Here is a 23,851-nt window from a genome sequence, read left to right on the forward strand (position 1 = left end):
GCAACTGGGGTGATATACTGTATCCGGTGCTCCCGATGTGGCCATTTATACATTGGGGAGACCTGCCGCAGACTGGGAGACCGTTTCGCCGAACACTGATGTTCAGTCCTCCAGCAGTGCCGGGATCTCCCTGTGGCCACACACTTCAATTCCACAGACCACTCCCACTCCGACATGTCTGTCCATGGCCTCCTCTACCGTCAAGATGAGGCCACACGCAGGTCGATGGAGCAATACCTTATCTCCCGCCTAGGTAGCCTCCTGCCTGCCGGCATGAACATCCAATTCACAGACCTCCGTTGATACCCCTGCCCCCCCTTACCCCATCCCTATCTATTATTTTAGTCTGCTTCTCTTTCTCTCTCTTTTCCCCCTCACTATAATCTCCCCCAGCCCTACCTTTCTTTCTCTTTTATTTCCCATAATTCTTCACCTTCTCCCTAGCCCATTTCCCTCCAGCCTATCACTTCCCAGCTCTCTACTTCATCCCGCCCCCCACTTCTTATCCCCTCTCCACCATCCCATGTTACTTCACTCCTGATGAAGGGTTTCGGCCTGAAACGTCGTCACTACCTCCTCCCATTTGATGCTGTCTGGCCTGCTGAGTTCTGCCAGCATTTTGTGTTTTTATTGAAGATGAAGTCCTTTTCACATGCTATTTTATATACCCAGGATATTTGAAACTGGACACCAGGCATCTACCCAATGGGAAAAGCAGCTGCAGCTTCTAAACTAAACAATCACAATGAAAGTGACTTTTGACAATCAGAATAAGATACATCCTCACAGGACAGTCCCTCATCTTGATCTCACCATTTACCATCACCGTGATCACTTGCAGTCATCATTATGTATGGAGGGATTTAATTGACTACTTTGACTACAATGAATCTGGAAACCATAACGTAAAAAGTAAGCATTATTCCAATCACTTTTCTATTTGGCAGAGCTTGTACCTCTGGAATTATACCTTTCACAATTTTAGTACTTTCATGAAACTTAGAGAAAACAACATCTAAATGCACCAGGTGTTTTTAAACATATTGATGAAAGAACCTTCTAAGTTCACACTCCATAAAGAGGAAATGTGCGCTCTCCATGGTTACATTCTGCACCCATCCAAAGAACAAGCTGCAGCTTTTGCAAACACACAAAATCTTCGTTAATCTGATTGCACTTAAACAAATGTTCAGATCACTTTTTTGCTCACGGGAAAAGAAAGTATTTTGCGATCTAATATTACTAAGTCAAGTCCATGTAACTCAAGGAATGACGTTTTATTGAAAAGTCACCCTGATGTACAGGTTCACCATATCTCCTAACACAGTGCCTCATACTAATGAAAATCAGCAACATTTCCATTGAAAGCAGTCTCTGCTCAGAACGTGTTATATACCTCTAGGCAAAAGAACCCTGAATATGACCCTGTAGTACAAAGTTCCTATCTATTCTTTGATTACTTTGTACTTTGTGGACTGTGAGGAAAAGGGAGTAAGGCATTCTTACATCCATATTCCACTTAACTTGTTCTAGCCAAACCTCATCAAATTCCACCAGCATATTCTTCTCTTCCTTTATCCTCTGTGTGCTTCACTGTCACTTGCCTGTTGAACAGTGTTTGCAATACATCCCATCTTTGAACTGAACTGCAGTTACTCATCCAGGCCATTCGGGGAGCAGTCTCCAAATCTGCCAGCTCTCCCACCAAGGCAGGTAGCTCAAGAGCGCTATCAGCCATGTGAATTATTGACTTGGGAGTATATCATCTCTTTTTCATTATTGTTGGATCTAAATTCTGGAACTCCTTTTCCAAGAAGACTTAGTGGTTCAGGAAGTCACTTGAAAACCTAAATTACAGGAGCTGAGGGCCTGATTTACAGGGAGTGGTTTGGCAAGATTAATTCCTTGGCAAGTAGGAAGGGATGATGTTATGGAGGTATATAAAATCATGAGGGGCCATTCGCAATCTTATTACTTTCATGAAACTTAGAGAAACGACATCTTCACCTTCTCCCATGGAGACAGAACCAAAAGCTACAGAGCATACGTTTAGGGTGAGAGGGGGAAGATTTGAATTGGACCTAAAGAGAAACTTCATCACACAGAAGATATTGGAACAAACTACCAGAGGAAGTGTGTGAGGAAAATACAGTGATAACACCGAACAGTCATTTAGATCAGTACATGGACTGGAAAGTTTAGAGGGCAATTGGACTTGCTTAGGTGGGCATCTTGGTCAACATAGACTGAAAGGCCCATTTTTGTGTGGTATTGCTCTATGGTTCTCTGACCTTCTGGTGAAGGGGGTAATAGATTACGGGAGGATGTTGATCAGTTTGGAAAGTGGCCCAAGCAGTGGCAAATGAATTTCAATTATGAAAAGTGTGATGAGATGCATTTTGGTAAATCAAACCAACATACAACCCATACAATATATGGTAGGGCACGAGGGAGTGTATGGGAACAGAAACAGCTAGAAGTACAAGTGAATCGTTTGTTGAAAACGATGCCTCTGGTAGACACGTTGGTGAAAAAGATGTTTATCTTACCTTTATGAATAGTAGTTTGTATGCCATGTTACAGTTGTATATCTCATTGGTGAGACCGTATTTAGATTATTATGTACAACTTTGGTAATATTGTTACAGCAAAAAATGTGGTTAAACCAGAATGAGTGTAGAAAAGGTTTACAAGAACGTTACCAGGATTAGAGGGCGCAGTTAAAAGGAAAGGTTGGCTAAGCTTGGTCTTTATTCTTTGGAACGTAGGAGAATGAGGAGTGAACTTATTGAAATCTTTAATATTTTGAGAGGCACAGATAAATTGGATGGTAACAGTCTTTTCCACAAATCTACAAAGGCATAGATTTAGGTTGAGAGGGGAGAAATTTAGAAGGGGCCTGAAAGGCAACATTTTCATACAGAGGATGGTGAATGTATAGAATGATCTGCTGGAGGAATTGGTTGAGGCATGTACTATAGTATTATTTAAGGAAAACTTGGAGGGGTGAAACTTAAAGGCTCCAGGGTTGAATGAAGAAAATTGGGAGAAGCTGGGTGGGCACTGTGGTTAGTATGGATTGTTCGGGCTGGTATCTGTATCCATGTGGAATTGTTCTTTGACTCTATGATGAGTCAAAAGTTAAGAATTTGCCTTTGGTTTGAGTATAAATGCAGACAGAAATATCTTTCAACTTGGCAAACTACGAATGTTAATATTTTTCTTTCTATTTTTAGATACACTCAGATTCAGACAAAGGTGATGGCTCCATAAAATACACCATATCAGGAGAAGGTGCTGGGACGGTTTTCATTATTGACGAAATTACTGGGGATATCCATGCCACGGAGCGCCTGGATCGTGAAAAGAAGACCTACTACACTCTGCGTGCTCAGGCCCGTGACAAACTGACTGACAGGCCCCTGGAACCGGAATCGGAATTTATTATCAAGGTCCAGGATATTAATGACAGTGAACCCAAGTTCCTTGATGGACCATATGTTGGCAGTGTCCCTGAGTTGTCACCTATAGGTAAGGGGATGTTCGTTGTTTTGCATTTGTAACACATTCATCAGTTGTGTTAGGCATTGGTCCATAGGACAATGGTATTTACGCAGTAGCTAAGAGTGCTTTTGGTTACTCTGAACCTGAGCCTATGTTTTAGCAATGTGATTGTCTTTGCACTCTGAGATGTTTGATATCACTGAACATTCACTTTCATGGTGTATAAATTTATTTTATCCAGGAAGAAATTAATGACCAAAGCAAGGGTGAGATAGGATTTTTTTTTGTGTGATGTAAATATTGTTATGAGCTGGTAGCATACCCTGGAAGGGTGATACAAATGGAATAAGTAGTGACTTTCAAACCAGAAAAGAAAATTGGACAACAGCTAGAAGTTTACTGAACTATGGGGGCAAAATGCAAGACTAATGCACAGACATGTCGGATTAAATGACATCTTCACAATGCTTCTGTGATTGTTATAGTTCCTCACAGTGCAGAGTACAGCACACACCAGGCAGCCTCAGTGAAAGGTAGATCTCTGCAGAAAGGGTTTCAGTAGGAGGTAGTCGCCTCTCCTGGGATAGTGTAAATATCTTTATTGAAGACAGTGCTGAATGTTCACTCTCCTAATCCTTCCATCTTGTATATTAAGGGATCTATTTTTAGTGAGCATGCCAGGTAAAATATCCTATAATCTCCATCTTGCATTTGGAGACAGACAATAAATCTCTGGTTTACAGCATGTAATCACCCCGATAGCAGTCTGTTCAAAGGTAACATACAAACTTAACCTTTTCAGCTGAATTTCCTTTCTTTGTTTTTTTTATTCAGTGAAAGTACCAACTTACTGAAAATCTGAAATATAATAAATGTAGTGTCTATGTGTTCACTTGTATAGGCAAAAAAAATTTCTGTCCTCCGCTCTGTGTTCAGCTGCTGACTGAATTGACAGATTTAACCTTGATACTATTGGGCAGAAGTTACTTCAAGCAGTGAGCAGCCCCTGCTCATTACTGACCCTCGCAGTAAATGTGTCATCTATATTGAGGGGATCTGCAAGTGTAAATGCATGATCATACTTTCAGAGTAGCCTGCTTCGACTGGGCAATTAATGCAAGCATATTCTATTCTGAAATAAAGTAGTTTTCAAAGATGTGGAACAAGACACAAGATGCTGGAGGAACTCAGTAGGTCATACAGAATTTATGGAGGGAACTGAATATTTGAAGCTTATAAGCAAGGTTTCATCTGGATCAGATGCTGCCTGACCCATTGCATCCCTCCAGCATCTTGGTTGTTCTTCCAAACTTCAGCATCTGCTGTCTCTCATGTTTTCAGATGCATGACATAACTTAACTGAATTTCTAGGCCACAATATAATCCCTGATGTTCCCTTACTCAGTACCAAGGAATATTTATGCCTGTCTAATTTATGAAAATACCTTGTCTCAGTGTCTGAAGAAACTGAACATCCAGAGCAATTTAGGTTAGCTGGTTTTCAAGATGAAGTTATTTTGTAAGCAGAAGTTTTCTTCCAAGCATTGCTAGTTGATAATCATTGTTCAGGTGCTTATCTTCATTATATAAACGCTTAAACAAACTCAGAGCCTTACCTTGAATTATGCAGACAGAATGGACCATCAGCTGGGGAGCATTGTGTTAAGGTCCGGAAGATAGAGAAAGGCTGTGGTCACTCCTGCAACAGAGCACATGTCATGCTTCTAATATCAGTAGACTTTGTGAAGTGAGTCCCAGCACACCCTAGATGGATGCACTGAAGTTCTTCTATCTTACTTTGTATTGTTGTCTCTCGCCACGCCCACCTGCACTGACGTCACTCTGTGCAGTCCATCCACTGACTACATCCAGCCCCTCCCAGTTTCCAGAAGCAGGACATGAGTTCCACCAACCCCAAGAGCGCAGAATCCAGACACTGATTCTCAGTTCCATCTCAAGCTCTGAATGAAACTCAGCCCAGAGCCAGATGTTGCTCTCTCCTTCCCACAATCCAAAGAAAGGAGAAGGAAACATCCAATGGATCGGTTCATATTCATTCTCATATCTTGGAAGTTGACAAGTCCAAGCCCAATTGATGTTGATAATGTTGTGGTGAGTTAGCTTTCTCAGCTGGTGCAGGAATGTTTGTGGCACTGTTAGGGAGGGGGTTCCAGGATCTGGACCCAGTAGTAATAAAGAAACAGCAATATATTTCCAAGACGTTGTAGCTTCAGATCAGCAGATCATGGAAACCATCCTCCCATCCTTTCTACATTTCTCGCTGGCTCGGAAAAACAGCTAGCATAATCAAAGCTCTACGCTACTCTGAATATTCCCTCTTCTCTCCTAACCCAATGGGTAGAGGATTCAAGAGCCTGAAAGCACATACAGGGCTTTTTATGTCCTAATGTTATAACACCATTGATCAACTCTTGGTACAATAAAATATACTCTTGACATTCCAAAGTTCCATCTAATTGTACAAGATGACTATTGACTGGTCTTCTAGCAGCAGAATGAAAGCTATCCTTAAGCCCAGTGATACATGCTCTTTGAGCCCAGTGATACATGCTTTCTTGACAATGAGGATTGATGACATTACTCAACTATGGTAGCCCACTGCAACACACACAAAATGCTGGAGGAACTCAGCAGGTCAGGCAGCATCTATGGAAGTGACATTTTGGGCCAAGACCCCTCTTCAGGACTAGAAAGGAAGCGGGAAGACATCAGAATAAAATGGTGGAGAGAGGGGAAGGAGGGTAGCTAGTAGGTGATTGGTGAAGCCGGGGGTGGGGGTGTGGTAGAAAAAGTAAAAGGCTAGAGAAAAAAGAATCTGGTAGGAGAAGAGATTGGACCATAAGAGAACGGGAAGGAGGAGGGGACCAGGGTGAGAAGAGGTAAAGGGAATAGAAGACGAGGAGAGGTGGGAGGGATTTTTTTTTGCCAGAAGGAGAAATTGATGTTCATGCCATTAGGTTGGAAGTTACCCAGACATAATATAATATGCTTCTCCTCCAACCTGGTGGCACAAGCCGGGGGCCGGGGGGGGGGGGGCATGGACTGACATGTTGGAATGGGATTGGGAGTCAGAATTAAAATGTTTGGGCACTGGGAAGCTCCACTTTTGGCAGATGGAGCAGAGGTACCTTGACGAAGTGGTCCCCCAATTTCCAGCGGGTTTCCCTCATATACAGGAGGCGGCACAGGAGGACCAGATACTACAAACATCCCCGCAGATTCACAGGCGATGTGTTGTCTCACCTGGAATGGCTGTGTGGGGCCCACAGTGGAGGAGAGGGAGGAGTTGAAAGGGCAGGTGTAACCCTCTGGCTGCTTGCAGATATAAGTGCCAGGAAGGAGATTAGTGGGAAGGGATGAGTGAACAAGTTAATCAGGGAGGGAGCAAATCCTGCAGGAAGTAGGGGAAGAGGTAAAGATATACTTGGTGGTAGGATCGCATCAGAGATGGTGGAAGTTGCGGAGAATGTTGTATGTGGAAGCTGATGGGGTGCTAGGTAAGGACAAAAGGAACTCTCTCACTGATAAGGCAGCGGGAAGATGGGGTGACAACAGATATTCTGGAAATGGAGGAGATGTGGGTGAGGGAAGCATTAATGGTGGGGGAAGGGAAGCCCAGTTCTTTGAAGGAAGACATCTCTGATGTCCTGGATAGGAAAGCCTCTTCCTGGGAACAGCTGTAGCAGAGACCTATGGAACTGAAAAAAGGGAATAGCATTTTTTATAGGCGAGAGGTTGAAAAGATGTCTCACTGAGATGACCATGGGTGTCAGTAGGTATATAAAAGATGTCAGTTGACAGCTTGTCTCCAGAGGATGATTTGGGGAGCATTACTAAAGAAAACTTGAAACATGGATGTTTTTCATAGCCAACGAAAAAGCAGGCATAGCTGATGCCCATGGCTACTTCTCAAGTCTGCAGAAAGTAGGAGGAAATGGTAATCCACTGAATCTCAAGGGGAGGTGGGTAGTGCCATGAGCAGTTGTGAATGACTGAATGTTGACTGAGACATGGAGAAGAACTTCTCAGTCTGTACATTTGTATGTAGGCCACATAATTCCCCAATCCTACAGCTGTGAGTATTTTGATACTTTGTGGAATCCCAGTGCTAAATAATAATATTGACAAGATTACTCTTGATTTTTTGTACATGGTATTTTTAAAATGCTCATCATTAAGAACAACCTTGCATGTGATGTGCAACTGTCAACATCCAGGTTCAAAACTGGGAAGAGTATAAATGTTATTTCCAGTCAATCCAAGTCAAGTTTATTGTCATTTTGACCATAAACTGCTGGTACAGTACGCAGTAAAAACAAAACAATGTTCCTCCAGAAACTGGTGCTACATGAAACAACACAAAACTACACTAGACTATGTGAGCCAACTCAAGGCTACATTAGACTACGTAAAGCAACATAAAAACTGCACTAGACTACAGACCTGCACAAGACTACATAAAGTGCACAAAATAGTGCAGGGCAGTACAATAATTAATAAACAAGCTTATTAATAATTAATAAGCTTCTTCAAGATGGCGGCATGACACAGTTTGCAGTGGCCTCTCCAGAGCTGATATCTGCTATTTGTTAAGCAGGGTGCTGTGCACAATCCTAATCTGATGAAAAATGGACATGGCAGCACAGAGGAACATCTGGAAATCTCCAGGAAGGCCTTCTTCGTTGCTGCTGCTGTTCTGAGATCCGGTTCGCTGCTGGGAAGAACAGGCCCCCAGTCCTCGGGGTTGCATTTTTGGTGGCGGTGGTGTCATAGTGCGCTAGGCAGAGGATGGTGCTCAGAGAGGCTGTGCAGGAGGGGATGGTCGGAGGCTTGGAGCTGCGACGGACTCGGAGTCCGCTGCAGTTGGGGCACATTCACTGTGTGCTGCATCTATGATGCTGGGTCCAGCGGCGCTTTCATTGTGTGCTGCATCTGTGAGGCTGAGTCCGGCGGCGCCGTGGATGTCCACAGTGGGGGTATTCCCTTCTTCCACCTGCATAGGATGACGAGTCTGTCGGGACCCTGAGGACTTGTGGAAACTGTGTGGTGGTTTCTTTTGAACTTATAGTCTTTTAACATCTTTGGACTATTTTTACTGTGCCCATGGTCTGTTTTTTTTAATCAATTGTGGTATTGTTGTAACTATGTGGTTTTGTGTAGCTCTTGTAGCTTTAGTTTTTGGTTTGTTGATTGGTAGAGTTGGTCTACTGACTTGGTGTGTCTGGGTAGTCTTGTTTTGTCTTGTGGATTTGGAGCTCCTTTCCAGGGAATGTGCTAAGATGGTAGTGTGATATTAATACGCAGCAGCCTCTCCAGACTCTGGATTTGGGGATTACCAAACATTATGTGGATTTTCTGGTGTAGTCTGTTTTGTCACGTGCTTTTGTGATATCATTCTGGAGGAACGTTGTTTTATTCTTTAACTGCATTGCAGTTGTGATTTCTAAATGACAATAACCGGAAATTCAATTCAATTCAATTCAACAAGACAACAGGCACAGTAGAGGACAAGTTACAATATAATAATAAATGATGTAGATGTCAGTCTAGACTCTGAATATTGAGGAGTCTGATGGCTTGGGGGAAGAAACTGTTGCACAGTCTGGTCGTGAGATCCTGAATGCTTCGGTACCTTTTGCCAGATGGCAGGAGGGAGAAGGGTTCCTAAGGCTTTTGCGCAGTACTGTGTTTGCCAACGTGGAGTGGAGAGTGATTTTGTAAATCTGGCAGGAGTGAAGGGATTGGGAATGGTGAGGGTGGAGTGCTGTGGGAGGGATGTGGGACAGGTGACAGAAGGAGAGCTGGGGTGGAGGAAGGCATGGGTGCCAACACATCCAGCTTTAAAACACCAGGCAAGGTCATTTGATTCCAACCAACTGGTTTATTGATCATGACAAAATGTCTCTCTGGTGCTTCACGCTGCCTCCCATCTCCCTTCCCCTTTCTCCAACCCTCTCCCTGCCCCCTTCCCACTCTCAGTCCACAATACAGATCCATATCAGAATCAGGATCATTACTCCCATATGTCATGAAATTTGTTTTGTGGCAGCAGAACAGTGCAATACATAAAGTTACTACAGGACTGTGCAAAAATCATTGGCACCCTAGCTAAGTACTGTATATGTGCTTAAGACTGTACTTATTTAACACTAGTCTAATCACAGAATAATTTACAATGACCAATTAACCTACTGACCAGAGGTCTTTGGACAGTGGGGGGAAACCAAAACACCCAGGGGAAACCCACAGAGCTCACAGGGAGAATGTACAAAGTCCTTACGGACAGCCCCAGAATTGAACTCTGAACACTAGAATGCCCTGTTCTGGAAGAGCGTCATGCTAACCACTACACTACCGTGGTGTTAGTCAGTCATTTCATCAAAGTCTGACATGCGGACTCAAGGTACAACAATTCTAATCTCTGAAGTTCTCTTGCTGAACTTCAACTAAATTCTTTTTGACCTCATCTCTAACCTGGTGGGAAGTAATCAGATTGCGGCATTACAGGTACTCTCTGCCTCTCAGCAACTGACTGAAACCCTGAGTAATAATGTTGCTATAAAATAATGCATTGACTGATTTCAATACCACAGCAGAAGACTTGATGGGCCGAATGGCATAATTCTGCTCCTACGTCTTATGGCTTGATGGTCTATTTGAAAAAAATAGTGTGCCTTTTAAGACAGTATGAGTTGTAAATTGAAAACATATACAATAAACTTCAGATAAAATTTCCAAAATTGGGAAAAAACTAGTTCAACCAAATTAAAGGAACCAAGCACAAAACAGTCTCCATACTGAACAGAGCTACTGATAAAATTGTGGAGAAGTTGATACCACAACTGACAAGGGACTAAGCAGTTGTTTAGAGTAGCAGAGAGAAGCAATGTGCATAGAAAGATACTGGCAGCAAATAGCAATGGATCAAATGGACAAAACAGAAGGAGCCAGAAATTAGGTTGATGAATAAACAAAAGCTGATTAACAAAGTGCTGAAATGTCTATTTTACTGGCTGTAACACTGACAGGGTGTTTATTTTTAATCATTTTTTTATGACACATAGACATTACCAGCGATGTTGACATTTATACTGAATTGTCCAACTCTGATCATGATTAGTGTGGTGGTGGTTGGCATGGATTCAGTGGGCTGAAGGCTCTGTTTCTTTGCTGTAGAGCTCTGTGACTAATTGCCCTTGAGCCGAGGAGGCTTTTCAGATTGATGAGCCCAGAGTCACATGAAGGTCAGAACAGCAGATTCTCTTTCACAACAGGTATTAGTTGTGATTCTAATGATGGTGGAGATTGTACTTCCTGTTTCTGTGGTTAGCTTTTAAAAAAAGCTCCAGGTTTATGTAATTATCTGGAATTTTAGGTTCTCCAGTTTCATTAGATCATTTGATGGCAATGGTGTGTTCAAAGCAACAGAAACTGGGGTAAAGGAGAGCAGGAATGGGAAGTGAACCTTTAGGGATGCAATGGCTTCTAGAGGAATAGAGAAATAAAAATATAAATAATCTATTCTTGGTTTCAGGGTAGCTTCAGATTTTGAAGTATATATAAACCATGGCAACTCTATGAAAGAGGGTGGGGAATAGAAGCAGACATACAGAGGAGAATTTGCTACAATTATTTTTTATTATTGCACAGGCCATGTGCTTGCCCCCTTAAGAATGATGTGAACAGTGAGACAGTGACTCCTTGCAGAATAGGAGCCATTTGAAAAGAGCAAGTCTTGTCTTGCCGGGAATGAGTCATTCTTTGAAATAGCGAGTAAAAGAGCAATATCTTGCAGGGCAGGAGGCATTTGAAAACAGAAAGCCACAGCGGGAGTGAATCTTATTTGAGCCAATATAAAGAAGGGAGGGGTAGGCAGAGTGGCCATTGTAGGAGTGAGCCAGTGTTAGAGTGGTCAGACTTTGGCTCAACAGGCGAAGTGAATGTGAAACTCAAAGGTTTCAGAGCAAAGGTACAAGTAAGAACAGGTAAGCGTTTTTATTATCTGCAAATCTGTAGTCCTTAGTGCAGAGTAGGCAGGGATGGCTAAGGTAGAGGAATGCTTCTCCTGTGAAATAAGACCATAAGATATTGGAGCAGAATTAGGCCATTCAGCCCATTGAGTCTGTTCAGCCATTCCATCATGGCTGATCCATTCCCCCTCTCTGCCCCCACCTCCTGCCTTTTCTTAGTATCCTTTCAAGCCCTGACTAATTAAGAATCTATCAACTTGTGTCTTAAATATGCCCAATGACTTGACCTCCACAGCCACCTATGACAACAAATTCCACAGATTCACCACGCTCTGGCTAAAGAGTGTGGGATTTCAGGGTAGCTGACAGTTTCCTTGATGACTCCGTCTGCAGGAAGTGCACCCAATTTTAGCTCCGGACTGATAAGGTAAATGAGCTGGAGCTGGATGTACTCAGGACCACTTGAGAGGCTGTAAACCTTTTTACTGAGGTGGTCACACCCAGAGTGCAGGCTCCAGGTAGTAGGTGGGTGACCAGCAGGAGCAGTAAGGGGAATAAGAAGTCAGTGCACGGTTCCACTGTGGCCATTCCCCTCATCAACAAGTATACCCCTTTGAATATTGCTGGTAGGGATGACTGTGGCTGGCTTTGAGACTCAGCATGGAAGGGTAAAGTCAGCCAGAGTGATACTGATAGGAGATTTGATGGGGGATGGACAGGAGGTTCTGCAGACGTAAAAAGGAACACATGTTGCCTTCCAGGTGCTAGGGTCCTGGATGTCTCCGAGCAGCTGCAGAATATTCGAAAGGGTAAGGATGAGTGGTCAGAGGTCATGCTGCCCATAGCAGTTTGCACGATGCTGTTACAGCTTGGGCGTCCGAGTCCAGAGTTCAATCCTGGCATCCATTCTAAGGAGTTTGCACGTCATTCCTGGTGCCCTAGTTTCCTCACTAAGATGTACCATTAGTAGGTTAATTGGTCATTGTCAATAGTTCTGTAATTAGGCTACAGCTGAATCAGTGAGTTGCTGGCAACATGCCTCGAAGGGCAGGAATGGCCTTCTCTAAATAAACACACTAATAAATATATTATTGGAACCTCTCCTGTGGCAGAGGTGACCAGTACAAGAGGGACTGATTTCACCTAAACTTGAGGGAGGCTAATATCCTGGTCGAGAGGTTCACTAGTGCTGTTTTGGAGGGTTTTTCGCAAGTTTGGCAGGGGAATGGGAAACAGTATCAGGTCAAAAAGTGGAGTTATGCAGAGGAAGGTAGATGTCAGACCAGTAAAAAACAGGTAAGAGGAAAGTAATAGATACAATGGAAATGATTAGTTTGGGGTATATATATGTTAATACTAGGAGTATTAAGAGTAAAGATGATAAACAGTGCATAGATCAGTACATGGAGCTGTGATGTTGTGGCCATTACAGAGGCTTGGTTGAGAGAGAGAGAGAGGAATGGGTGCTTAATATCCCAGGGTTTTGATGTTTTAGAAAAGATAGAGAGGAGGGTAAAAGATGGGAGGCAGAGCTGCACTATTGATCAGGGACAATATCACAGCTGAACTCAGAGGGAACACAATGGAAAGTTTGTTCACTGAGTCTACATGGGTTGAACTCCAAAATAGGAGGTGTGCAATCACTCTGATGGAACTACAGATGCCCCCCCCCCAATAGCCACTGAAATAACTGAGGAACAGATAGACAGGCTGATTAAGGAAAGGTGTGAAAACAGGAGGGTTGTTGTCATTGTGGACTTCAACATCTCTAATATAAACTGGGACTTCCTTAGTGCAAGAGGTTTAGATGGGGCAGAATTTATTCAGTGTATGCAGGAGGGCTTCTTAAATCAATATCTCGATAGTTCATCAAGAGCAAGGACTGTACTGGATCTGGTGTTGACTCATGAGCCTGGACAAGTGACTGACCTTTCAGTGGATGAAAAGTTAGGAAACAGTGACTGCAGCTCCTTAGGTTTTAAGTTAACTATAGATAAGGATAAGTATGGAACTTGTGGGAGAGTATTAGATTGGAGCAGGGCAAATTATGACTCCATTAGGCAAGAACCAGGGAGAGTTACTTGAGGACACCTGTTTTTGGGGCAAGTCTACATCTGATATGTGGAGGGTGTTTAAAGACCATCTGCACAGACAACAGGACAGGAATGTTCCAGTCAGAAGTAAAAATGAGGCTGGCAAGGTAAGAGAACCTTAAATGTTGAGGGAGGTGAAAATTTTAGTTAAGAAGAAAAAAGGATAAATATGTAAATCTTAGGAAGCTGGAATGAAACACAGCCCTTGAGGATTATAATGAAGTCCGAAAAGGCCACAAGAAGCGAATTAGAAAAGCCAGAAGGGGCCATGAAAAGTCCTTGCCAAATAGCATTAAAGAGAATCCCAAGGTATTCTATATCAGGGGCAAGAGGACAACAAGAGAGAGAGTAGGACCACTCAAGGATAAATGTGGAAACATTAGCCTAGATGTAGAGGATGAGAGTGAGGTCCATAATGGGTACCTTACATCAGTTATTTACCAAGGAGAAGGATGCAGAAGATTGGGAAATCAGTATCGAGAGTATTAATATGCTGTTGAATATGAAGTTGAAAAGTTCAAAGTAAATTTATTATCAAAATACATATGTCACCATATACAATCCTGAGATTCATTTTCTCATGGTCATACTCAATAACTCCAATAACCATGAGAGAATCAATGAAAGATGGCACCAGCAGTGTTGACAATCAGTGTGCAAAATGCAACAGACTGTGCAAATAAAAAAGAAAGACAGATAATAAATACACTGGCATACTGAAATCAGCCCATCTATTAACAACCAAAAAAGAACAGCCCAAAATAACCTCAGACATTTTCCAAGGCAACAGCAGAATACAATACAACCGATGGACAAATATGAAATACATACCTAAATACCTGGGATATCAACAAGGAAAGAAAATAGTTCATTGTGTGATAAATGAAAAAAAACTTTTGACAGAATTTATTTCAAGGTTTAAGATAATCTGACAAACAGAGCTTAACTGTAAACATTAAACAAAGGCAATAAACATTTGGCTATACCAATATTCATGTATTCTTTTGGTATAATATCTTGGTCTGAAACCAATCTGGAAAATTTACAAAGAAAAATAAGAACTGAACTGACAAATTTCAGAAAATGTTATGTACATTTGAATGCGCTTAGATTTACAATATCTAGGACAGAAAGGGGTAGAGGAATAGCAGGCATTAAAAATCTACACAACAGTCAGATAAAACTTCTATGGTTATACTTACATCAACAAAAATCAAAATCAATACCTCATGCAATTGTATGCCATTACAAAAAGAAGTACACACCAGTAAACTTAAATGAGAGTACAACCCAGAAAAGTGAAGACATTAACCCTATTGAAGAAAAAGTTAACCAATGGAAGAGCATGATCCTCCATGGAAGACATCTCCACAAACTGAGCAGATTTAGAGGTCGACAAGGAAGCAACGAATGTCTGGTTCGGAGTTGGAGATCTCTTCCCAGAAACAGAGGGGTTCCTTGTGGCAATACAAGACCAGATGGTTAACACAAAAAATTAGCAAAAATACATAATAAAAGACCAATAGATTCAAGATGATAAATGTAGAAAATGCCGAGAAAAACCAAAAACAATCCAACACAATACAGGATCCTGTAACAGTTTAACTCAATCTGATTACTTATACAGGCACAATCAAGTGGCAAACATCATTCATCAAAATCTTGCTTCAAAATAGAAACTCATAATTGAAATCACACCTTACTATGAATACAAGCCTGATCCAGTTTTAGAGTCAGAATGCCACAAGTTATATTATGACTGATCAGTTATTACTGAAGGACTATCCATAATAACCACCCAGATAAATAATACTGGATATACAAGCAAGAACAACTTATTTAATATATATAGCCATTCCAAGCACACATAACTTCCAGAAATCAATACATGAAAAACAATATAAATATGCTGAATTAAAGGAGGGAATTGAAAGACTTTGGAACAAGAACATGGATAGGAAAATTGTCCCAATAGTAATATCTACAACTGGTATCATCCCAAATGCACTACGCAACAGCATTAAATAATTAGGGCTACGCAGTAATATTGATGTAAACCTTCAGAAAGCCACAATACTAAACACCAGTAGAATAGTCCAAAAATTCCTAGCAATTGAGGAATAACTGTGCTTGGATATGCCCATACCTCAGGTGTTACCAGCTACAGCTGAGAAAAAAAATGTATATAAGCAATAAATATGAGAACATGAGAGGAAGAGTCCAGGAAACTGAGTCCATAGGTTGTGTGAACAGGTTAGGGATGGGGCAAGTGAAGCTGAGCGAAGTTATCCCCTCTGGCTCAAGAACCTGATGGTTGTGGTGAAATGACTGTTCCAGAACCTGATGGTGTGAGCCCTGGGGCTCCTGTACCTTCTTCTCGATGGCAGCAGTGAGAGGAGAGCATGTCCTTGGTGATGGGGGTCCCTGGTGATGAGGCTGCTTTCTGTGACACTGCTCTGTGTAGATGTGCTCAAAGGTGGGGAGGGCTTTATCCATGATGGACAGAGGCAGGTTCATTACTTTTTGTAGGATTTCCCATTCAAGTGCATTAGTGTTTCCATACCAGGATATAATGCAGCCCATCAATATATTTTCCACCGCACATCTATATAAGTTTATCAAAGTTGTAGATGTCATGCCAAATCTTTGCAAAATTCTAAGTAGGTGCTGCCATATTTTCTTCATATTTGCCCTTTTTTGCTAGGGCCAGGCCAGGTCCTCTGGAATTATAATTCCAAAGAATTTAAAATTGTTGACCCTAATGACAACTGGCTCATGGACCTCCAGTTTCGTCCTTCTGCACTCCGTAATCAGCTCCTTGGTCCTGCTGACATTGAGTGGCTGTTGTTGTGGCACCACTCAGCCAGATTTACAGCCTCCCTTGTCTATACTGCTTCATCATCACCTTTGGTTCAGCCTATGACAGTGGTGTCATCAAATAACTTAAATATGTCATTGGAGCTGTGGTGAGCCTCACAGTCATAAATATAAAGTGAGTAGAGGAGGAGGGAGTGTTGGGTCCCTTAAAGAGCACAAAGGTGGATAAGTCCCCAGTGCTTGATGGTATATACCCCAAGTTATTGAGAGAGGCAAGTGAAGGGATTGATGGGTCCATGATCAATACCTTTGTGTCCTCTCTAGCCACAGGTGAGGTCCTGAAGGACTGGTGAGTAGCTAATGTTGTCCTGTTATTCAAGAATGTAACCAGGGATAATCCCGGGAACTTTCGACTGATGAGTCTTACGTCAGTAATAGGGAGGTTACTCAAGAGAATTCTCAGGGATAGGATTTATGAGGACTTAGAAAACCATGGCGTTACTAGGGAGAGCCAACATGACTCTGTGTAGGGCAAGTCGTATCTTACTGTTTTTTGATGAGATGGCGAGGGCAATTGATGAAGGCAGTGCTGTAGATGTTGTCTAATGGATTTTAGTAAGTGTTTGACAAGGTCTCTCAAGGGAGGCTGATCTAGAAGATTAAGATGCATGTGAATTGACCATTCGGATTCAGAACTGATTCGTCTTTCGAAAACTGAGGTGGGACTTATTCTAGCTGGAGGTCTGTGATTAGTGTTGATCCCTGTTTGTGATGTATATAAATGACCTGGATGAAAATGGAGCTGGATGGGTTAGTAAGCTTGCAGATGATATGAAGATTAGTTGTGTTGTGTAGAGCGTAGATGACTGCCAACTAAAACAATGGAATAGAGATCAGTTGCAGATAAGTGTAAAGAAATAGCAGATGGAGTTTAACCTGGCCAAATGTGAAGTGTTGCTTCTTGATAGATCAAATTTAAAGAGACAGTACAGTCTCTAGGCAGGAACCTGGAAGTGGCTATGCAGGTTGATCGCATGGCTAAGAAGGCATATGGAATGCTTGCCTATATTAGCTGAGGCACTATGTTTAAAAGTCAGAAGGTTAAGTTAGAGCTTTATAAAACTTTAGTTATGCTTCATCTTGAGGATTGCATACAGCTTTGGTCACAGGAAGGATGTCAAGGCGTTGGTAACGGTGCAGAAGAGATTTATCAGGATGCTGCCTGAGTTAGATGGCATGTGCTTAAATAATAGATTGGAAAAACTTGGGTTGTTTTCTCTGGAGTGTTGGAGGCTGATAGAGGTTTATAAGATTATGAGAGGTATAGATGAAGTCGACAGCAGTATCTTTTTCCCAGGGTTGAAATGTCTAATACCAGAGGGCATGAATTTGAAATGTTAGAGAGGCTAAGTTCAAATGAGATGTGAGGGCAAGGTTTTTACACAGAGTGGTGGGTGCATAGAATGCTCTGCCTGGAGTTGCGGTAGAGGCAGATACATTCAAGACTTTTAAGAGATATTTAGATAAGCATTGGAATGTGAGAAAAATGGAAAGATATGGACATTGTGTAGGGAGAGAGGATTAGTTTAATTTGCCGTTATTAATTTAATCAGTTCAGCACAACATCAAGGGCTAAAGGGTCTGTTCTTGTGCTGTACTGTTTAATGTTCTATTGAACTATTCTTAAAACTGTAGTTACCATATATTTTATGAAAGCTCAAAGAATAAATTTTACAAGTTAGTGTGTTGGACGGCACAGAATGTTTGGATGCAAATTGGACAACTATGGATGTCATTGTAAATCTCCGCATTTTCCTCTGTGCTCTAGACTTCTTTTGCTCTTGTAGGTAATCTGTATGATCCACTGTTGGCAACAACACAATGCAATAGCAGAATAATTATTTTACACCGATCATTTCATTTGTTGAGGTTTATAAATGAGCAATCAAGGTGTTTGGAGATGGGTAGTGGAAACGGCTAATCTGCAAGTTAACAATTTTCTCATTATCATCTCATTGAGACTCAATCATACAAAAACAATTGGATAATGTTCTTTGTTCTCCTCGTTTAATGACTCAGTCATACTTCACTATTTCTAAAATGGTCATTTCTTCTTTCAAGGACTTTTTGCAATGTCAATGTTCAGAAGCATAAACCTGATTTTTAGATGATGCTTAGTGTCACACTATAAGGTCAAAAGTACATCTCATGAAATGAGTTACAGTTCATACCATGTAGAATGGGAGAGTTGCTGGTAACACGATTCACTCATCATATTCATGGAGCATTGTGGTCCCATGAGTCTGCAAGAGAATTCATAACCTGTTGTTCAAATTACAGAATGTAATTGCATGTGACAGATGGTGGAGGTGGAATCCACAACTACATCAAGCAGTAATAATGCATCCATTGAGATCAATTCATTCACCCTATTAAATTGGACTTGAAGCTCCATTTTACAAAGGCATTTGTAGCTGAAGGAACTGTGGGAGTATCACAGCTGAAGGAAGCAATAGACAGCTGTGGTAAGCCCACTTAGAGACTCTGTTGAAGATTGGGAATGGGGCACTCAGTAGCATAGTGGTTACAGAGCCAGTGACCTGGTTCAATTCCCGATGCTGTCATTGGGCCAGAAGGGACTGTTACTATGCTGTATCTCTAAATAATAGTAAAATAAAAGGATAATTGAAGTACATCCAGATCTTCAAGGATAGCATTCATTTCAAGAGGGCTAGAATATAAAAGCAAGGATGTACTGATGAGGCTGTATGACACATTGGTCATACTGCATTTGGAGTATTGTGAACAATTTGGGACCCTTTGTCTCAGGAAGGATGCGTAGGCCCTGGAAAATGCCCAGAGGTGGTTCACATGAATGAGTGCAAGACTGATAGACTCAATGTTGTTCAGACAAATGAAGGGGCATCTCATTGAAACTTACCAAATACTGAAAGGCTTGGATAGAGTAGACATGGAGAGGATGTTTCCATTGGTAAGAGAGTTTAGGATCTGAGGGCAGCTTCAGAAGAAAACTGAAATAAGGAGGGATTTTTTCAGTCAGAAAGTGGTGACGCTGGTAGAGGCCAAGCCATTGACTGTACTTAAGGCAGATATCAATAGGTTCTTGATTGGTTTTGGGTGAAGAGTTACAGAGAAAAGATAGGAGAATAGGTTTGAAAAGAAAAACAGCCATGATTAAATGGTGGAGCAGACTCTATGAGCCAGATAGTCTAATTCAGCACTTATATCTTATGGCCTTGTGGCCTGATTAATAATGGACACTAGCTTAGTGCAGGGCAGGCAAGCAACAAAGCTCAGTAGATTTATTTATCTTGGGAACCAGCTGAGAAAATCACCTTTAGAGATGCCTGATGTAAATTAGCATGATTTATCTTCATATGCACCATGTGTTTCTTGCTGGCAAGAACAGAATTTATTGTCCTTGCATCCTGTGGATTGCTGAACCACCTCACAGTGCAATTCAGCTAGCCAGATTGCTGGATCTGGCATCATACATGGTTGAGACCACTGTGATGGACTGACACAAAATTACATCTTTTCGTTCAGAGGCTGGTGAACACTTGAAGGATTGAGGAGGCTCAGTCGTTGAGTTCATTCAGATTAGAAACTGATTTTCGAACATGGAGTTGGATCAGGATCGAGGGTAGAGGCAGAAGAACAGAACAGATTTGAGGGGCAGATGGGGTTTGTGCTTCCTATTTCATATGTTGCATACGTCTTTAGGCTGCTTGCAGGATTGAAATGTCACTGACGACAACTTCAACATTGTGATTTTCAAATCAGGCGTGTAAAGAGAAACAGCAACAATGTTAGGTCAAATCCTGTGAGCATAATTGATATTCGCAAATTAATCAGATGTTTCCAGTCCCCAGGAGCATTGCTTTCTTCTCAAGGTGAACTCTTGTTGGCAAGTCGAAGCTGATTGAGATGATTTCACTGGGCTCTTTTCCTCTGTGGAGTAATTAAAAGAGCGTAACCCAAATTAACACAGCTGTAATGAAGTCTTCCATAAACAAATACATCTGGCACATAGAAAACAATTGCAAGATCTCAGCTCCAAGCTTATTCTATAGTGTGCAGTTATTGGAGCTGAAAATTAGAAACAAATTAAGAGAATAGTCTTGTTTAAAATTTAATTGTATATGCTGTAATTTCTTTGGAAGAAAAGACAGAGGCATTGTAATTCTGTTATGTAACAATTATGCATCCCGTGTAGTAGAATTTAATCAGAAAAAATAATGCTGCATATGATTAGATACCTGATTCGAGGTCCTCTGTGTGCATGATGCACTTGCTGAGGTAAGCTTCTGATCACAGAGTTGAGTGGCGAGGGACCTGTGAGGTTCACTGAGTGTTGGCAGAGTTGGAAAACAAGAAAAGAAGGAACATTGATTGAAATGGAGCATTGCAGGTGGACACTATAATTGGCTTGGGCTGGGGTCAGAGGTTGGGCACGGGCAGACTGTGGCATAGTGATGGACGTTCTGAATGAGACTAGCAGTGACGGGAAGAGCATCATTTTAGTAGCATCTCCCAGTGGATGTAATGCCCCAATGTTGGACCTGCCCTTGTTGCCCTACACTAAACCACATATATTAGATGCCATTTCTTCTAATTTCAGTCACATATGCAGGTGAAGTAGCATTCACAATGAATACAAATTTTCAGATTTTCTGATCACATCTCACGGTTCGAACCACCCACAGAAGATCCAAGTTAAAGTTGTTTTTGTTGTTCAAGGAGAATTATCTACAGGCTTAGTGAGAGGCTTACTTATAGCAGCACCAGAGGCACAAAACATCAGATACACATAATTCACAAGTAAAATATAAATTAAACGCAATTTTTGCAGGAAAATAACACAGAACAAAAAAGTCTTTATTTCAATAGTTCAATAATTACATTAATTTAATGTCAGAGAAATATTTATTCTTCTTCGCAGACATCCGTGAAAACAAGAGTGACCCAAATAAATAGTGATATTAAAAGCATTAGAACCCCAAAGCCCCCAGCTCCCTTCTCACACACAAGCTGGTGGTATGGACTTTGAGCTTCTGTGCCTGCTTTAAGTTATGTTCTTGTTCATTGCTTTATATCTCTTTTGAGCTTGCCATATTCAAACTTTGAACAGTGCCTTGTCCTGATGTCATGGTGGAGATGGTGTGCACACTGTCATGAGTAGGGAGACGGCCACCAATTCCACAAACGAGCTGGTTCTTCCATAAGATTCTGCTGTCAGATCAATCACATCTTATAGGACAGTCATTTGTCCTATCAAGTCCCTGTTGGCCCCTCAGTCATCATAATCACTCCTCCCCTTATTTCTCTGAAATCCTGCAACTTATTCCCTCTCCCACATATGCCCATTAACTCTCTTTGGGTAGTTTCAGCCATTAACTTGCCCTGAGGGGTAATTTATAGTGGCTGATTAACATATCTACTCAATAGTGTGATGTGGGAAGAAATGAGAGATACAGGAAACTCAAACTATCACATTGAGAAAGTGCAAACTCCATACAGATAGTATCTGAAGTCACAGTTGAACCTTGGTCACTGTAATTGCTGTGTCAGTCTGTCGCCCTTTGAAAACAATAATTTTTGAAAACACCAAGTTTTAAATACTCTCTTAGCAATGTAAAAGAATGTTTGTCCACAAAGTAATCTGCAGTTGTCGGAAAACTGAAAGACAACATAACCAGCAGCATCTGTGGAGGCAGCAATAGGGTTAGTGTTTCAGGTTAATGATCTTTCATTGGAACAGAAAAAAGTCAGAGATGAAATAACCTTTCAGGCTTTTCTCCTCTCACTGAGAATGGAGAGTTTCATTACCTTTCTTGCTATTTTTCATTTTCACATGCTTTTTATCACTTCCCTGTGTTCACATCCGAGAAGGCAAGTGCACGGGTTGACTGGGATCCAGGATCAGCCATGATGGAATGGCAGAACAGACTCGATGGGCTGAATGGCCTAATTCTGCTCCTGTCTCATGGTCTTACGCTCTTGTGGAGCAGACTTGATGAAGCAAATGGCCTAATTCTGCTCATTTGACTTTTGGTCTCTTCCTTTCTCTATTTTAATTGTGGGAGATGTGTATAATCTCTGCATCCACCACTGCTCCATTGACTCCCTCAAATACGGGGATTCATTTGTTACAGCCTCTATTTGTTCCAGTTTGTCTTCTTTATCTCTGACTGTTCCTAATTACTGCATTGCAGCACATCATGTGTTTGTCATATTTTCCTTACCCCTTCTGTTTTTCTGAAGTGATTGCTCCTTCCAGGACACTTTCCATTAACACTCATTCCCCTTCCTCCAGCACATACTTGCAGAAGTACAGGAGATGCAATGACTTCCCTTTGACCACCTACCCTCCATTTTCCAGAGATCAAAATGCCTTCAAAGCAGGGTAATGATTCACTTCCAAGTTTCCGTGCTGCATTTGGTGTTCCCAATATGGTTGATGCTACATTGGAGAAGCCAAATGCAAATTGGGTGACTGCCTTGCAGAGCACCAGCACTCAGTCCACAAGTGTCGCCCCAGTTTATGGATAATTGCAATTTTATCCAGCCCTCTCCCGTTCTGAATCATTTGTTCCCAATTCATCTCGAAGTCTTACAGCACAGATACAGACCTTTTGATTCACAATCTCATTGCCAGCATTGTGTATCATGTTTCAAGTGCTCAGTCAAGTACTTCTTAAATGTGAGAATACCTGACGTCACCATATACCTAAGCAAATTCCAAACAACTTCTGGCTTAAAACGTTCTTCCTCAACTTCCCTCAAAACCTCCTACTCCTTATGTAAGGAATTTTACCCTGACAAGATTTCAGAATCAGGTTTAATATCCAGAAGACCATAAGATATATGAGCAAAATTAGGCTATTTGCCCCATCTAATCTGCTGTGCTATTTCATTATAGCTGATCCATTTTTCCTCTGAGCCCCAATATCACCATATTAATATCACTAGCATATCTCATGAAATTTTTTGTCCTTGCAGCAGCAGTACAAAGTAATTGATAATACCTATAATGGAAAAAAAACAGTGAATTACAGTAAGTATACATATTAAATGGTTAAATAAGTAGTGCAAAAATAGTAATTAAAAGGTTGTGAGGTAGTGTCCATGGATTCAAAATCTATTGGGAAATTGGATGGCAGAGGAGAAGAAGTTGTTGAGTGTATGCTTTCAGACTTCAGTCTCTCCTTCTTGATGGTAGCAATGAGAACAAGGTAGCAATGCCACCTTTGTTGAAGATGTCCTGGATACTGCAGAGGCTAGTGCCCATGATGGAGCTGACTAAGCTTGTAATTCTCTACAGCTTACTTCGATCCTGTGCAGTAGCCCCCCCCCCCCACCTGCCACCACAATAAGAGATGGAGATGCTACCAGTTAGAATGCTCGCCACAGTAGATCTGTAGA

General features: G+C 41.6%; 1 protein-coding gene across 1 annotated transcript in view; it reads left to right on the forward strand.

The window, feature by feature from the left end:
* The window catches only part of LOC140735884 (cadherin-22-like), a 1,045,938-nt gene that overhangs the window by 272,167 nt on the left and 749,920 nt on the right, over nt 1-23,851 (forward strand). Inside the window, exon 3 of the mRNA XM_073061457.1 lies at nt 3,237-3,531. Coding sequence (XP_072917558.1) covers nt 3,237-3,531 — 295 coding nt within the window. The remainder of the gene's footprint in view (nt 1-3,236; nt 3,532-23,851) is intronic.

Source organism: Hemitrygon akajei, chromosome 11 (assembly GCF_048418815.1).
Source record: "Hemitrygon akajei chromosome 11, sHemAka1.3, whole genome shotgun sequence".
Lineage (NCBI taxonomy): Eukaryota > Metazoa > Chordata > Chondrichthyes > Myliobatiformes > Dasyatidae > Hemitrygon > Hemitrygon akajei.